The following is a 17,612-nucleotide window of genomic DNA, read 5'->3' on the forward strand; positions in this document are numbered from 1 at the left end:
GGGGCAAATTGGGCATTCCTACTTGGTGCTGACTCGCCTGTACCCGTGGCAGTCTTGTATAGGCAGGGGCAGTTTTGCCCAAGAAAGAAAGTTCGACGATGATGTGTCGGCTATCTGGAATCAAGTGCCATGCCGACGAGCCGACCGCGAGGCTGTTGTTCTCCAAACCTTTCAAGTTCTGCACGCGTGGCGTTGTGGCAAGCTCCTGACCAGCGTGCGTAACTTTCAAACTGGCGATCGAGTTTCTTCTTTTGCTCTCCTAATAAGAACAGAATTCGTATTGATTTGCCGTCATTTTCGTTGCCTTCATTTTCATCTGTGATTGACCTTACCACACTGCTATTTCATCGTCAGCACTAATGCTGTGCACCTCGCCTTACGCGTGTACATGTGCGTTGTTTTGTTTATGCCTAATACTTTAGCATTCATCTGTTTATTTACCAGTAATTTAGTCTTAAAGTCAGCTTTAAGCTATCAGCCAAGTGCCATTGAAAGTCTCGCCCCAGCTCCAGAATAAAAGGGGAAAAACAACCACCATCTTTTGGGAAGAATCACACACAAGGCTCCATCTCGCCATGGGGAAGCTGGCGGAGAGGCTGAGGGCCTTCTCCAGGAACCGATGGCTGGTGCTCGTGGCGGCAATGTGGGTGCAGTCCATGGCCGGCGTCGGGTACCTCTTCGGCGCCATCTCGCCGGTGCTCAAGGCCACCCTCGGGTACGACCAGCGGCAGGTGGCCGCGCTGGCCGTCGCCAAGAACCTCGGGGGCTACGTCGGCGTCGTCGCCGGCACGCTCTCGGCCGCGCTGCCGCCGTGGGCGATGCTGCTCATGGGCGCCGCGCAGAACCTCCTCGGCTACGGCTGGCTCTGGCTCATCGTCAACGGCCAGGCGCCGGCGCTGCCTATCTCGATGGTGAGCTATTGCCATGACATCGTCCTGCTCCTGCCTTCATTCGTCCTTGAGAGTTGCCAGCTACTTATATCTGACGAAATTGGAATAAAAATTGGTTTGCTTGGTTACGGTATTATTATGAAAGCTTTTAATTCAAGCTAATAACGTTTAGAGGATTTATTCAAGATAGTAATTAATGCTACTCTGTTAGTATTTGTCAAGACTCTAGTCTGAATTTATTTTCAAAAGTGAATGCTCCGGTTTGAGAAATGAGTTTCTTATTCACATGCTTGCTTCTCCAATTGACCAAACACTTTTGTTAGTTAGGCTGTGTCTCTGTCATATGCACTTACGTGGATGGGGTGGGATACAAACTAATTAGGGTTTGTTCGATTCGATATGGATTTATTTCGAGCCAAAAATGATAGAAACAATAAGAAATATAACAATAGATCGGAATTCATTCCAGATAGGAAACTAATTGCAATAAAATAGGCTTATGATAACTACACTAAAAGACATGGAATCAATCCATAAGTCTAGAAGTGTTGTACCTATTATGAGTCTATTTTTGTTGCAATTAGTTTTTGAGCCGGAATAAATTCCGATCTCTTGTTATATCTCTTATTGTTTCTATCATTTTCACGTTGGAATGAATCCATGTCTAACCAAACAAGACCTTAAGGGGTTAAGGGATTGTTTGGATCCAAATATTAATGTTCAAAAGTGCTGAAGTTTAGTACCGGTCCATCCATAAGGGAGTGCTAATATGGAATGCTAAACTTTAGCTAAGGCTTAGAAACTTTAGCAATGATATGAATGCTAATACTCACTCTATTCATAGATGGTAATTTTATTTCAAAATATGAAAATTTAAGATTGATAGTCTTATTTGATCGTACCTACCCATTGCCTCTTCAGCTCAACGCCCATTAAGTACGTAGAAGTAAATTCGTGCCTCGAGAAATGACACAATATTATGAAACCGGCTGCATGTACGAGGCAGTATAAAGACTGTTTATTTTCACAAGTTTTAATCATTCGTTCTGTTCAGCTGGTTTGTCAGATAACCAGTTAGCAGTGGATTTCTCTCGCACCAAATCAGCATCAGCCATCAGTCAGTTAGTAGTATTTTTTTAATAACAAATCAGCACCAGCTACCTGACCATAGTGAGCCGAACAGAGTGTTCGCTTCATTTTGCTAGGTAAATAATGACCAAATGGTCCCCTCTGCTAGCTTTCTATGCAGAGGGAGCCTAGCTCTCCATCTCCTCTTGGCGCGCTCCTCTTCCCGCTCTACTCTGCTCGCCTGCCTGCCCTTCTGCTCCGCCTTGAGGGCTACCTCGGAGCCGGAGGTGCCGCTGACAGCCAAGCGGGCGACGCCGGATGCAACAGCGCCGCGTACGAGGGCGGGCGCGACGGCCGCGATGTGGGGGTCCTGGAGGAGGTAGTTCGCGTCGAAGAGCCGCACAGCAGACGAGGCGCGTGCCGGAGCATGGGCGGCCATGAGTCCATGACCGGCCGGCGGTTGGATGTGGTGGGTGGAGCGGGGACTTGGGGACTGGACTCGAGGGCGAGCTTCGCTGCCGGCGCGAGCCGTCGCGGGCGCGGTCCGTCGCGTTGAGGACCCAGCCCCGGCGCGGTCCGGTGAGGGCGAGCTCCGCCCAGAGGTGTGAACAGAGCAGAGGATAGAGTATGCAAACTCAAGATTTGGATAGGCTGATTCAGAGGGGCTGTTGGTTGCCCCATCCTTTGGAAAGCTAGATGACTAGTTAAATGGCTAGCTAAATGGGAATTTGGTTAGTCTGATTTAGCTAAGTTTTTGAAGATGCTCTAGGTAGAATTGATAAGCAACGTTTTTTTACGTTGGTCACTTTGCTCATCCTGAATAAGACTATCATCTGTGAATGAAGGAGTAAATGCTAAAATTTAGCGCTCAACTTTAGCCACACACCCCAAACCTCCTGCTTTTACGGTTGTGTCACCAAACAATTCTGCCCAATCACCTAGACGGATATACAGATTTGAGTTTCCAAACTAGCGCAATTCCGCTAGTGGTCATTTTAGCTTTCCCCAAGCTCAAATGAATGAAGCAAACTTATGAAATGTAACTTATTATACTTCCAGAAGCTAATATACAACACTTCATTGTTTTGTTTTTTCAGATGTGTGTTCTCATATTTGTTGGAACCAACAGCGCGACATACTTCAACACAGCTTCGCTCGTTACATGCATCCAGAACTTCCCGACGAGCAGGGGGCCAATGGTGGGAATCCTCAAAGGATTTCTGGGCCTGACCAGCGCCATTTTGACACAAATTTATGCAGTAATGCACACAACAGATGAGGCCAAACTTGTGTTGATGGCTGCGGTCGGACCAGCACTGGTCGCCATTGCCATGATGTTTGTTGTCAGGCCTGTCGGAGGCCACAAGCAGGCACGGCCGTCAGACAAGAAGAGCTTCATGTTCGTCTACACCATCTGCTTGCTCCTCGCCTCGTACCTCGCCGTTGTCAAGCTAGCCCATGATTTCCTGCGACTGAGTGACAGCGTGGTTGAAGTTCTGACGGTGATTCTGTTTGTCCTCCTTGTTTCACCGATTGCAATCCCTGTGGCCCTGACGATAACGTCGAAGTCAGAACTTTCGATGGAAGAGGCCCACCTGTCTGAACCATTGACAGCAGAGTCAAGCATTTCACAAGAAGAGGTAGAAGAGAAGTCTAAGGGCATCGATTCACTGCCTCAATCTGAAAGGAGGAACAGGAGACTGCAACTTGGGGAGAACTTCACCATGATGCAGGCACTGGTGAAGGCTGATTTTTGGCTTATTTGGATCTCGTTCTTGCTTGGGTCAGGATCAGGGCTGACAGTGATGGACAATCTTGGGCAGATGAGCCAGGCTGTTGGATTCAGAGATGTGCATATCTTCGTGTCGCTGGCGAGCATATGGAACTTCCTTGGTCGTGTTGGAGGTGGCTACTTCTCTGAGATCATTGTCAGGTATCAACGATCATACATCTAAAGTTTCAGAACTTACTAATTGCTTTGTCTTTGTTCTCATCATGCCTGCCATGGCTACTCTTTTGAACAGGGAGTATGGGCACCCAAGGCACGTAGCACTGGCAATCGCTCAGATCCTGATAGCCGCCGCGCATCTCCTCTTCGCCATGGCTTGGCCTGGAACAATGTACATCGGGACCTTCCTGGTCGGACTCGGATACGGAGCTCATTGGGCGATCGTGCCGGCTGCTGTCGCTGAACTCTTCGGCGTGAAACACTTCGGCGCCATGTACAATTTTCTCTCACTAGCGAACCCCACGGGATCGCTCATCTTCTCAGGTCTCATTACCAGTACCCTGTATGACTATGAAGCCGAGAAACAAGCTCGCCAACATCAGGTCACGGCGTTGCTGTCTCCAAGATTGTTTCAGAGCACGGGTTTTCTTACAGGTGGATCTCTGAAGTGCGAAGGGCCCGTTTGCTTCTTTGTCAGCTCGTTGATAATGTCAGGGCTCTGCATTGTTGGAGCCGGATTGAGCCTCATCGTTGTCCACAGGACCAGACGGGTTTATGCTGACCTCTACCGGCCTGTCCTCACATGAAATTTTCATGTATTGAAGATACCAAACCCTCATGCTGCTATTTTTGTTGGTGTATTGGCATATAATGGCATATATCTTCGTAAAGAAAAACCTGCATATAATGGCATATACACAGATTTATGATTATTTGCAAATAGATTATTAGCCCCTATTTTTTTGTTTTTATATGGCGTATTGGGATTTGGAATAGTTTTCTAAAGTATACTTGAACTGTCGGTTACTCCTATAAATATCATCGGCTGTTATACAATGTTTTTTTTTGAACCTAAAACAGCGAGGAAGTCCCCCGTGTGGTTGTTATAGAATGTGATTCGTATTAACACTTAAAAGATAAATTTGAAATGCAAATATATTGATGCAACTCTTATATTGCAATGATGTATATAAATTGACTGATTTCTGATAAAAGTTTATAAAGTTTGAATTTTTTGGAATCCTGATGGTGTTCAGGGTGTGTTTAGTTGGTGAAAAAGTTTGAGTTTTGGTACTGTACCACATTTCGTTGTTACTTGACAAATAATGTTTAATTATAGACTAATTAGGCTTAAAAGATTCAGCTCGTGCTAATCAGTTAGACTGTGTAATTAGTTGTTTTTCCAACTGTAATTAATGCTCAATGTATGTGTCCGAAGATTTAATATGACGGTTAAGTAATTTTTTTTGGAAACTAAACAGGGCCTCAGTTGTGTAGTTATTTGCTTGGTCTCTGAACTTTGATGGCTAAGGCTGAACTCTGTCAAAGGCTGAGGGCTGAGGCTGCCTGAACCCCTCCCTATCCGAAACGTCACCTAGCCGTTCAAGGCCACCAAACGTCACCTAGCCGTTCAAGGCCACCAAAACCACCGCCTCCGGCCGGCAGCCGCACCCCCAGTCCCTCACCCCGTCACCCGAGCCGCCGCGCGCCGCTCTCGGGGGCTCCCCACCGCGCCTTTGCTGGCCCACGCTACTCGCCGGCAACCCAAGTCCCCCACCGGCAACCGGCATCGCGGCACAGGAGAGGAGACCAAGAATCTGCCGGCGGCGAGCCCCTGTGCCGGCTCGTCCTCTCGCGCCCACAATACCCAGCGGCGGGCAACCTCACCTGAGGGCGGTGCGCCTCCCCCACACAGACCCTTCTCCGGCACGGTGTCCGTACGCCCCCTTCGGTCCTCCCCAAGGTGAGCGCCAACCGTACCTCCCCGAGTTGAATGTGTTAGTCTTGGTTTAGGGTAACTACCTCTACTGCCTAGAAGGAAAAAAGAAAACACTGTTAGGAGCAAATCAAACTGAGTCACTGCTGTCACCATTAGTCTAGTTACAAGTTAGCTATCTGTTGGAGAAGCGAAGAGAATTTGATGCCATTGCTCTTTCGGATTTCAGACCAAAACCTGAGTCATGTTCATCCTTTTAGCGGTGGGTTTGTCTGCTAATCTTATCTAATTTAATACCATTTATCCATCCATGTTTCAATCAACTTCACCCAATGTGTGGGTGTAGTTTATGTTCCCAGAAATTGGGAACGAAGCACCTCAGTGTATTCATTTTTATTTGTTATAATGTGCAGGATTGTTTGGTGTGAAATCCATGCCTGTTCGTGAATGTGGATGGCTGCCTTGAGGATCCGCACGCCAGCTGGCCCTGGGGAACACAGAAGGCGCAATCCTACCAGCAGCTCGGCGCAGCTGGGGCCGGATTTGATTGGGTTTAGTTCCTCACTGTTGCCAGTTGGTGTTGGTTATGTTGGGGACCACAGGCGCATAAGCAGCACTGTTGTCACATGCCGTGGGTTCTTTGTTGACAATGTAAGGAGGAAGAGCCATTCAAGGGCAAGCTTGAGGAATGGTTTGGTCTGCTCTTTAGATGCTGATGGCAGCAGGGAGTCTACTTTGTGTGTATCTGTTCCATCTGAACCTTTAAGTTGGAGCGGAGTGCCATCAGTTTTGGGTCAAAAAATAGCACAGGGCATAGATGGTAACCCAAGGGCCTCTGCAGAAACAAAGAAAGAGGGGAAGTTATGGCAGAGATTACGGGGTGGTAAGAAGTTGGGAAGGTGTAGAGCTCCCAAGCATGGCCTGGGAAAGGACAGGCATGGTCGCAAATCTGTAGGGAGAGATGATGATATCAATGCGGTTTTGTCCTGTATCAGCCAGGATTCCAGCATTGAGGAGTGCAATTCTGCTCTAATCCATCTTGAGAAGCACAATGATGAGAAGGCTCTTCAATTTTTTGACTGGATGAAGGCTAATGGGAAGCTAAAGGGGAATGCTGATGCATATCACCTAGCTCTGCAAGCGATTGCCTGGAAGGAGGATTGGAAGATGGCCGAACTATTGCTCCATGAAATGGTTGCTGATTCGGACTGCGCATTGGATGCTCGAGCATTTAATGGGCTGATATATGTTTGTGCTAAAAGGAGGCTTGCTGATTCGGGAACAAAGTGGTTTCGCATGATGCTTGATAGAGAAGTGCAGCCGAATGTGTCTACTATTGGTATGCTTATGGGTCTTTACCAGAAGACTGGGAACCTATCAGAAGCTGAATTCACTTTTGCAGAAATGAGGAATTGCAACATTAAGTGTGTTAATGCTTACTCAGCTATGATTACTTTGTATACACGTTTAGGCCTTTTTGCCAAGTCTGAGGATGCTATTGTTCTAATGAACAGTGATGGAGTAGTTCCAAACATGGAAAATTGGTTGGTGAGGTTGAATGTGTACTGCCAACAGGGTAAAATGGAGGAGGCTGAATCGGTATTGCACTTCATGGTGGACAAAGGATTCACCCTGAATGTTGTAGCATACAATACTTTAATTACAGGATATGGAAAAAGTACTGATATACAGAAGGCAAAGAAAGTGTTTGACAGCCTTGGTAATGCAGGTTTAGCTCCTGATGAAACCACCTATAGATCAATGGTAGAAGGTTTTGGTAGAGCAGACAGATATGAAGAGGCAATTTCGTACTATAGGAAGCTCAAAAGTGCTGGCTTCCGACCAAATGCATCCAACTTTTACACTATGATCAGTCTACTAGCAAGACATGATGACAGTGAAGGTGCAGTTGAAATTCTGGAGGACATGAGGGCAGCTGGTTGTCAGTGTTCATCAATTGTTACTGTTCTTGTTCGGGCATATGGAACAGTAGGAAGAATGCATAAGGTTCTTTCAATTTTGAAATCTTGTTTCTACAAGAAAATTTTGTTTGATGCCACCTCGTGCTCTATTTTAGTAACAGCATTTGTACAGAATTCTTTAATAGAGGAAGCTTTATTAGTTCTGTGTGAAAAGAAGTGGAAAGATTCTGCTTTCGAGGAGAACTTATATCATATATTGATATGTTCTTGCAAAGAGGCTGGTAATTACAATGATGCTGTTAGGATATACAGTCAAATGCCTAAGTCTGGAACACACCCAAATCTCCATATTTCTTGCACTATGATTGATGTTTTCAGCATGATGGAGAGATTTGTTGATGCTGAAACTATTTTCCTTGAACTGAAAGCTTCGTCTACTATCCTTGACATGATTGCTTACAGTGTAATTGTGAGGATGTATATTAAAGCAGAGCGACTAGAGGATGCCTGTTTAATTTTGGCAGAAATGGAGAAACAAAAAGAAATAGTTCCTGATAAATACCTCTTTCTTGACATGCTTCGGACTTACCAAAAATGTGGCCTGCTTGAGAAGTTGGCTGATACATATTACTGGATACTTAAGAGTCAAGTTGAATGTGATGAAGCCATGTATAACTGCATTATTAACTGCTGTGGGCAGGCTATACCTGTTGATGAGCTGTCACGAATTTTTGATGAAATGATTCAACAGGGACACTTAACCAACACTGTTACCCTCAATGTACTGCTAAAAATATATGGAAAAGCTGGTCTTTTTACTAGGGCTGAAAAGGTCTTTCTCATGGCTCGCAAGCAGGGACTGGTGGATATCATAACATACAATACCATCATTGCTGCATATGCAAAAAGTGGAAATTTTCGCAGTATGAATTATTTTGTCCAAAGGATGCAGGATGCAGGGTTTCCTGTTTCTCTTGAGGCGTACAATTGCATGCTGGATGCTTATGGAAAGGCAGGGCAACTGGAAGAGTTTGCTTCTGTTTTGCAGAAAATGAAGAGGGCAAAGTGCAAGTTTGATCACTATACGTATAACATAATGATCAATATTTATGGGAGAAGGGGTTGGATAGAGGATGTTGCAAATGTTCTTGCAGAGCTAAAAAGCCGAGGTGTTGAACCAGATTTGTACAGTTACAATACCTTGATAAAAGCATATGGGATAGCAAGAATGCCTGAAGAGGCTGTCAAACTGATGCAAGAGATGAGGATTCAAGGTATCAGCCCTGATAGGGTGACATATACTAACCTCATTGCTGCTCTACAAAGGAATGAAAATTTCCTGGAAGCTGTTAAATGGTCTCTCTGGATGAAGCAAACAAGAGTTGTAGGGCGTGGAACTTGAGCATAATGTACCTAAAGCATTTTGAGTTTTCTTTGGCGATGACCTCAACTCTGAATGTTGTCTTCAAGTTGCAACTGACTGCATGCTTGCTACTGTACAGAAGAGAGTAGCTGATTGTTATGTAAGTGCTACAGATGTCCAGAGATGAAATTCAATCTATATAAATAAAAGTAGGAAGTTTGTATCATACCTATCATACTGTTGTAAATTTACTGTATCAGTGGTTTAATCATTTGTGAGACATCGAAGTCAAATAAGAAATACAGTTTTAAATTCACTTTGTCTTCTGTCTGACACGGGCAATGTTGTTGTTACCTCATCTTAGAAATACTTTTGGCCTTGATTCCTTTTCATCTACTAACCTCATACTAATACCATCTTTCGCATTCATTTAAATGATTGCTGAGTCTTCTATCTTGCAGGGGGATTTTTACCATTTTACCATAAGTATTTGTGCACCTTGCTAGCTTGATTAGTGGGTAATAGCCAATACAATAACCTTGAAACCATAGTGCTAATAATGGTCTTACAGTAAATGAAAGATCTATATGTTTATTTATGATGCGTTTTGGATTGGTAAGGGACTCATTTGTGCATAGTGGCATATATCAATGCAAATCACGAGAAATGGCAGTGTTCCATTACAATTTTTATCTCATTTTGCTTCAAGTGTTGATACATTTTGCTACCTATTGGCGTGGAACTAGCAAGTTACCTTCTAAATAATGATTAATGAGTCCATTTGATTGGAGGAAAAAAAAAAGGTTTCTTGCTGCTGGTGCATCGGCTACAGCAGTATGATCATCTTCAACTGTGAAAGATCTAGTTGGCAAACAGCACCTTTCGTGGCTTCTGAACGAAGGCATACGTACAGGCCTTGTAGGTTATCTTTCAGAAGTGTAGCTAACTAGCTATCTTGCATCAGCATCAGCTACTATAGAAGAAAGCAATGTTTCAAAAGCATCAGCATCAGTACTATAGAAGAAAGCAATGAGGTCTGAAATGTGAGTTTGGACTGTGGAGCAACTTTACTGTTACCCAAATTTTGTTGCCAGAGTTTGAATTTACGAGGTATGTGCACTTCTGTTTTGGGAGCAAAACTAGGTATGCACACTCTGGTCGTGGCTCTATTTTATAATCTATAGCATTTTTTTGGTGTGTATTTTGCTTTGCTTTTCAAACGGTTCAATCTGGAGGACTTCAACTGGCTTAACTTTTACTCCCCCTGTTTTTAAATATATGACACCATTGACTTTTTTTCTTCGTTTAACTATTCATCTTTTCTACAAATATTTATGCAAATAGCCAAATCTTCAAGTTAGATTCAAGAGACTCTTGATAATAGACGTAAAGGTACTCATTTCACTTCATTTAATTAACTGATTAATTAAATAATGTTGGTCAAAGTTGAAGAAAAAAATCAACGGTGTCATATAAAAAAGAATGAAGGGAGTATGCATTTTCAACTCTAGACCTTTTCTCTGTTCCACTAGTGAACATTGTCATCATATCTACTGCAAAATGTTATCCAAGGATTTTATATAGCTTGTGTATGCTGCTGTCATAAGCTAAAAACTGGATGATCATGATCTTGAACTGAGCTGGTATTGGTATATAACTGGGCATTTTAGGCTGTCAACTTGTTTTCATAACATATAATGTAAAGCAGATTGAAGCTGAACACACGACTGGGCATGAGAAGATATTGCTCTATTTGGCTGGCCGTGGTGGGTGGCTGGTGCTGATTTGCTATAAGAGAAAAGTATTGCTGGCTGACTGCTGTTGATGGCCGATTCTGATTTGGTACGAGAAAAAAACATTGCTGGCTATTTGACTGACAAGCCAGATGAACAGGTCACAAAGGCTGGATCTACTGCCTTATCATTCCTCTCATGTGAACATGTACAGGGGCTCATGCCCACTTTCTTCCTCCTCTTCTCTTCTTCCTCCTATCTTCCTTTTCATTGTTTCATCCAAAAATAGAGAGGGAGCTTGGAGAGTATCCATGGATCTTGGAGAGGTAGGAGCTTACCCCCCCTAATCCCCTGTAGATCCGCCCCTTCCGTGTGGCCGTAGTCGAAGGTCCGCTCCTGCCAGCGCACCTCGGACTTCGGCGAAAAAATTGAAGTCTGTTTCTCATCGGTCTATTCCTGTTCCCCTGTTTGTCTAGGAACGCTGTCTTGCCTGCTCCGAATCTGCATTCTTTCCCCATCGTTCTGCCAATCTCCCCAGTGTTCCCAGATCTCTAGGATCACCAGCAGCACCCCAAAAAAAAACCTGTCTTTGGCCAATCCGTCGATCGATCGATCGACGGGGAAGCTCGATGACATGGTTCGGGCCTTCTCTGCGAACCAGTGGCTGGTGTTCGTGGCGGCCATGTGGATGCCGCAGTCCATGGCCGTCAATGTGCAGGCGGGGCGGGTTGTGGCCAGCCACCAGCCCATAAAGCTCGCCGCAAAATAATTTTTGCGGGTTCGCAGCTGCCATCTAATCAAATGAACCTTGCGGTCTTGATGGCGGAACCCGCAAAAACCCGCATGTCGTATGCTCCTCCGTAAAAAACCTGCAGAACCAATCACAAAGACCAGCCGCACCGCAGGCCTGCAGCAGCAGCTCTTCCGAACCTTGCGCCAAATCCAGGGATTAAGATTATTGCTCGAGCTCTTTATTTCAAAAAAAAAGATTATTGCTGGAGCTAGCTACTCGCCTGAGTTGTCTGCGATGCAGGTCAACTACTTCGCCCAGAATTTCTTCAGCGAGAAAGAAGGCAGTGCTGGCGTACCTGGTGCTCACCTGGTTGCGTTCCTCCACGCGGCCGGCCCCGGCGAGCGTTCGAGGCCTTCGAGAAGCACCTGGCCAAGGAGGAGCGAGGGAGAACCGCAAGGGGGAGGCAGTTCGGGACTACGCGACTACGAGGATTTCGGCGGTGGCGGCGGCGTGGATTTCCATGGGTGGAAGAAACGTGGGACGAAGACGAGGCTGCGGGTTGTTGCGGGTTCTCGCGGACCTGCGCTCTCGTCCGCGGGTTTCGCAGGCGGGTTAGCATCGACCCGCAAAGAAATAGCAGCTAGGCCTCATCTTTCACAAACTGCAAATTTGCGGGGCGGCTAAGCGGACTCGCTTAAGAACCCGCCCCACCTGCAAGTTGACATGGCCGGGACGACGTACGTCTTCGGCGCCATCTCGCCGGTGACCAAGGCGAGGCTCGGCTACGACCAGCGGCAGGTGGCGGCGCTCGGCGTCGCCAAGAACCTCGGCGGCTGCCTGGGCCTCCTCGCCGGCGCGCTCTCGGCCGCGAGGCCGGCGTGGGTGCTGGCGCCGCGCAGAACTCCCTCGGCTACGGCTGGCTCTGGCTCGTCGTCACCGGCCGGGCGCCGACGCTGCCCCTCTGCCTGGTACGGTGAGCTACAATTCATTGTCGAGACCAGGATTGAGAGTATGTTTTGTTATTGATTGCATGCGAGTGAGCTTACGTGGAATTCTTATCCATGTGGCAGATAATAAGGTAGCGATAGCAAGGAGTAGTAACAAACAACTGAAAGTGATGGGCTGATGGCCCTTCATAGGACAGACCCCCGTTCGTCTCAACTCTCAAGCGTCCATTTGAAGCCGCTCGTGATCGATCTGCATGGTATGGTTGGCAAGAAAGGACTTGACGATGTGGTATCAACGATGCAACGAGGCAATCATGTTCCCTGACGAGTCGGGTTGATCAGCCAATCAGGAACAAACAGAGTTATTAGCATCGATGGTTCCCAGTACTAGATTGCAATGAAACATCTCGAAAATGACACCGATAGGAATAGCCAACCAAAGCCTGTGTGTGCAGCCGGCTTCAAAGTTGCATTTTTTTTTGAGGACGCTGCAAGTTTCAACTTTTTTGGCCGGTTTGTTTGAGCTTTACTTTTCATCAGCAAGCTTCTTGCTTGCTGTACTTTCAGGAAGCTAAAAATTTAGAAGAAAAAAAACTAAAAGTTTAGAAAAGTTAAGTTTATATGAAAAATTAAAAAGCTCAGTTTTCTAAGTGGGCCGGAGACTAACAGTGCAACAGGGGTATTGTTTGGATGGTTTGCGCTATTTGCGTTAAAAAAAATCTTGTATGCACGAAGTATTAAATAAAATTTATTTGTAAAATCTTTCACGGATGGGTGTAACTTTTCTCGATGAATCTAATGACGGTAATTAATAGATGATTGTCTACAGTAATACTACAGTGACCAATCTCTAATCGTGCGATCAACGACCTCATTAGATTCGTTTCGCGAAGTAGCGCAGGAGTGGTCAAAGACCTCATTAGAGTCGTCTCGCGAAGTAGCGCAGGAGTTGTGGAATTTGTTTTATAAACTGTCTTTATTGAGTACTCTTAATTATTAGTTAAAATTTGTGCTACGTGTGCTAGTGTCCAAACGAAACAGGATGGTGCCATGATGGATGGATGGTGAGGCGGAATGCTCGCTCGGTGATCCTAGTGCACGTTGGACTTTGCTACCCTGGCCCACATGCTAGTGAGGCAAAATTCATCTTCTTCCTCGGCGGCTCCCCTTCAGTCCTCACCACAGCTATGGTTCCCCTTCAGCTTCAATCCTCCATGCATCGTTGATCGTTCTGTTCTGCTCCGCGGCGGCGTGGCCTCTGCGACCCTGCTAAACTCCATCCCACTTGACCCCGCGCGCGCGCCCCTCCCTCAACCGCGCAGCCTCCGACCCAACCCAACCCGCCGCCGCCTCCACTGCTGCTCGGAAGGATCGAGCCGCAGATTCGGCCGTCCGGGGGCTCGATCCTACGACCAAGCCTCAGTCTCCGGCGTCGCCTCCACCGCATCCCCCCTGGGCCCTGGCTGATCCCATCCTCCACTCACCCCCTGCACAATTTTTTTTTCTGACACCACGGTTCGACTAGTAATGTAGGTTGCTCGGATCTGCTCTTTAGTACCTTTACTGTGCCACATTATAAGAGATGGGAATGGGAGTAATTGTGGTGCTCAAGTTTCAAACGTTTCCAATTCTGAAAAAAAAGCGATTAAATGTGTTTTCGTAGAGCTGTATGCGAACTAGTAGATCAACTGGATGCAAGATCCAAGATTATAAACTGCCTGCCTCAAAAAGCTATGTTTGTTTTTCTAGCAACGACTGGAAAGTGCTATCAGCTCACAATTTACTTAACAGAATCATGTGCCTGTTCCCAAAGCAACTGAGAATGATGTGGTCCTTCATTTTTGCTTGGCTTGCACTACTGTTTGTTTTCTTGCTTGTATCGCTGTTGCTCTATGAATCTATCTACTTCTCCATTACTTGGTAACACTTTGGTCCGGTTTTAGATAAATTACAGCACTATGTGATCCAGTTGGAAAACAACATCCTCAAACACTAAAGTGAACACAGGTGGTGGAGAATGGCTTGTACTCACTCCCCATTCAACTGAAGGAAACAAAACTAAGGAACTTTAGTAGTTGTTTGTTTTATTTTCTGTGGCTAACATATATCATTTAATTGTTTTGTTATGCAGATGTGTGTTGTTATCTTTGTTGGAACAAATGGACAGACATACTTCATCGCAGCTTCACTCGTTACAGCATCCAGAACTTCCCAAAAAGCAGGGGGCCAACAGTGGGCATCCTGAAAGGATTCATGGGCCTAACAAGTGCCATTCTGAACAAGTTTTTACAGTAATACACACGCCAGACCATGCTATGCTTATTTTCATGATTGCTGTTGGTCCATCACTGGTTGCCATTGGCCTGACGTTTGTTATTAGGCCTGTTGGAGGTCACAGGCAGGTACGGCCATCTGACAAGGACAACTTCATGTTTATCTACACCGTTTGCTTGCTCCTTGCCTCATACCTTGTTGGTGTCATGCTAGTCCAAGATTTGCTGGAACCTAGCTATGATGTGGTTGTTTTTCTCACTGTGATTCTGTTTGTCCTTCTTATTTCACCAATGGCAATCCCTGTGATCTTGTCATTAACATCGGAAAAAGTGGAGCATCCAATGGAAGAGACTCTCCTGTCTGAAGCATTGGCAGGAGAGGCAAGCACTTCAGAAGAAAAGGAGGATCGACCAGAGGTATTTTTGAGTGAGGTGGATGAGGAGAAACCTAAGGACACTGATTCATTACCACCATCTGGAAGAAGGAAAAGGATTGCAGAATTGCAGGCCAAGCTAGTGGAAGCAGGAGCGAGGGGTGGGGTTAGAATCAAAAGGAGACCACGCAGAGGAGACAACTTCACCCTGATGCAGGCATTTGTAAAGGCTGATTTTTGGTTTATTTGGCTATCACTTTTGCTTGGGTCAGGATCAGGGCTGACAGTCATCGATAACCTGGGTCAGATGAGCCAGGCTAGTGAAATGCACATATCTTCATGTCATTGATGAGCATATGGAACTTCCTTGGTCGTGTTGGAGGTGGCTACTTTTCTGAGATCATTGTCAGGTATCAACACTAAGCAATCTACCATTCACTTCATCTCAGGAAAAAGATTACAATCTGATCTTTGTTTGTGTTCTCCATTTTTTAAGTTTAGGTATACGGTTCAGATACTCGTCTAGGATACACTTGTATTTTAACTTTTGACGTTTGCTTTTAGATAATTAGCAAATTTCATGCTATATTTTTAGCTTATCTACTATCTATTATGCTTTGTTTGGACGTAATTCCTTTGTACATCTCTAAGTTTTAAGACTTGTTTTCTTTTATCTCTGCTCTAATCCTGATTGGGTATTCTTTTAATCAGGGAGCGTACACACCCAAGGCACATAGCATTGACATTTGCTCAGATCGTGATGGCTGCTGGGCATTTCCTTTTTGCTATGGCTTGGCCTGGAACAATGTACATTGCGAGCTTGCTGGTTGGACTCGGATATGGAGCTCACTGGGCTATTGTGCCACCTGCTGTCTGAACTTTTCAGAGTAAAAGACTTTGGTGCGATGTACAATTTTCTCATACTAGGAAACCCCATAGGATCGTTCATCTTCACCAGCCTAATTGTCAGTAATCTTTATGACTATGAAGCTGAGAAACAAGGTCACAACATCAGATGTCAGCATTGCTATCTCCACGATTGCTTCGTAACATGAGCTTTCTTGCAGGTGGTCCACTGAAGTGTGAAGGGCCCGCTTGCTTCTTTGTCAGTTCTCTGATTATGTTGGTGTTCTGTGTAATTGGAGCTGGCTTGAGTCTCCTCGTTGTCCACAGGACCAAACAGGTTTATGCTCGCCTCTATAGTTCTGTCCGGACATGAGCATCTCCAATGGATGGAAAAGGTTCAAATTCTCCTATTCTTTTTTCGATGTACCATACATTCTTGCGTGCATATACACAAAGATAAGTTTATCTGTAAATTCTCAAATCTTTTCATAGCTTTTATTGTAAAATTAGCTATTTGTAAGTGAAAAATACATCCCATGTGACTTGAGATTATGGATTCTGACACTTGCTGCCCTGCAAAGAAATTTTCCTATTTTGGACATCCTGCCAAGGATTATTTACTTAGATGATTACCTGTATATTCATCTCAGCCGTAACATTCTTACCTTGGGCGTGTTTGGATCCAAGGGCTAGAGCTATTTTTAGCCTAAAATAGCCCAAAATCTCCAAACATGAGGGCTAGTTTTTGGCTATTTGCAAATAGCCTACCTCAAAAAACTATCCCACCCAAAGGGTGATTATTTGGGCTATTTCAGGTGGATCTCACCATGATTGGGAAAATGTGCTTTAAAGGCTAAATAGCTCTTGGATCCAAACATGTCACTTGTATGCCACGTTTTACTTTTGATGATCCTGCCAAAGCTGAAAAGTTAAGCTGTTGTTCGTTATAGTATCTTCCTTGCCAAGTTGCCATACATGAACTTGTTACCAGAATGTTGCTTCTTGCACAGCTTCCCTTTATGCTTTGTTATAGATGGCAACATCTTTCCCCCCTTATGACCAACAGGCTTAATAGTGAGGATACATGAGCTGCAAGGTTGTGGCCTGGCATGTACGGAGAACCTCTAGTCTTTTACCAATTTTGTTTTGAACCTCCAGTCTTTTGCCAATTTTGTTTTCAGAGTTTGAATATACCAGGTATGCATACTCAATCTGATATTAGCTCTATGCTAAGACTGGATAAATCATTTGGGTAGTTCCAGATGATCCATCTCATGATATTTTCTTATTATTGTCAAGGGCGTTGGGCCTAAGGGTAGCAGGACCTCAGCTACATAGTAGCTCATAGCCTCGGTTGGTAATGGCGCCGGGCAGTTTGCCGGAGCGTCCAATAATGAAAGAGATGAGATTGAGAGGAAGACGGAGATTGGAAATAATTTGTTATTGCTTAAAACTGATCAACCCGGATTACAGCTAAGTAAATAGTGTTTCCTCTAACCAATTTGGAAGGCAATCGCTAAAATCAAGGCCCTATATGGCCGGCTAACAGACTTGCTGCGTGCGCAGCAATCACGCGCGCCATAGGCGCGGGCGCGGCGGCGGCTTGCACAGCCCTGGGCGCGTCTATGCGGCGGGGCCGGCCCGTATAGTGCCGCCCCCACATGACAATTATAGCTTCTGAATTTAAAATGTAATCCAAAGTGATATTCCCAGACATTTGAGGCCATGTTTAGTTTCTAAAATTTTTTCTAGAGTACCTGTCGCATCGAATCTTCGGACACATGCATTAAAAACAGTT

The 17,612-nt window shown here is 45.2% G+C and overlaps 1 protein-coding gene and 1 pseudogene across 3 annotated transcripts; both read left to right on the top strand.

Annotated features, from left to right (window-relative positions):
- Window positions 1–401: 401 nt before the first annotated feature.
- LOC120682391 (pentatricopeptide repeat-containing protein At4g30825, chloroplastic-like) lies at window positions 402–9,227 on the top strand. 3 transcript variants are annotated; one of them, XM_039964273.1, is made up of 4 exons: window positions 402–911; window positions 3,056–3,891; window positions 3,983–5,650; window positions 6,037–9,227. In XM_039964273.1, the coding sequence occupies exons 1-3, from the start codon at window positions 576–578 to the stop codon at window positions 4,491–4,493; spliced, it is 1,683 nt and encodes a 560-aa protein (XP_039820207.1). In that variant the 5' UTR covers window positions 402–575; the 3' UTR covers window positions 4,494–5,650; window positions 6,037–9,227. The 3 variants fall into 3 exon arrangements, with proteins under 3 accessions (XP_039820207.1, XP_039820206.1, XP_039820205.1); XM_039964272.1 differs by lacking the exons at window positions 402–911; window positions 3,056–3,891 and having other exon boundaries at window positions 3,988–5,650; XM_039964271.1 differs by lacking the exons at window positions 402–911; window positions 3,056–3,891; window positions 3,983–5,650 and adding an exon at window positions 5,726–5,885.
- Window positions 9,228–10,550: 1,323 nt separating this feature from the next.
- Window positions 10,551–16,452, top strand: LOC120682392 (annotated as a pseudogene).
- The last annotated feature ends 1,160 nt before the right edge of the window (window positions 16,453–17,612 follow it).

The sequence above is a fragment of the Panicum virgatum genome, chromosome 7N (genome assembly GCF_016808335.1).
Source record: "Panicum virgatum strain AP13 chromosome 7N, P.virgatum_v5, whole genome shotgun sequence".
NCBI classification, from domain to species: Eukaryota; Viridiplantae; Streptophyta; class Magnoliopsida; order Poales; family Poaceae; genus Panicum; species Panicum virgatum.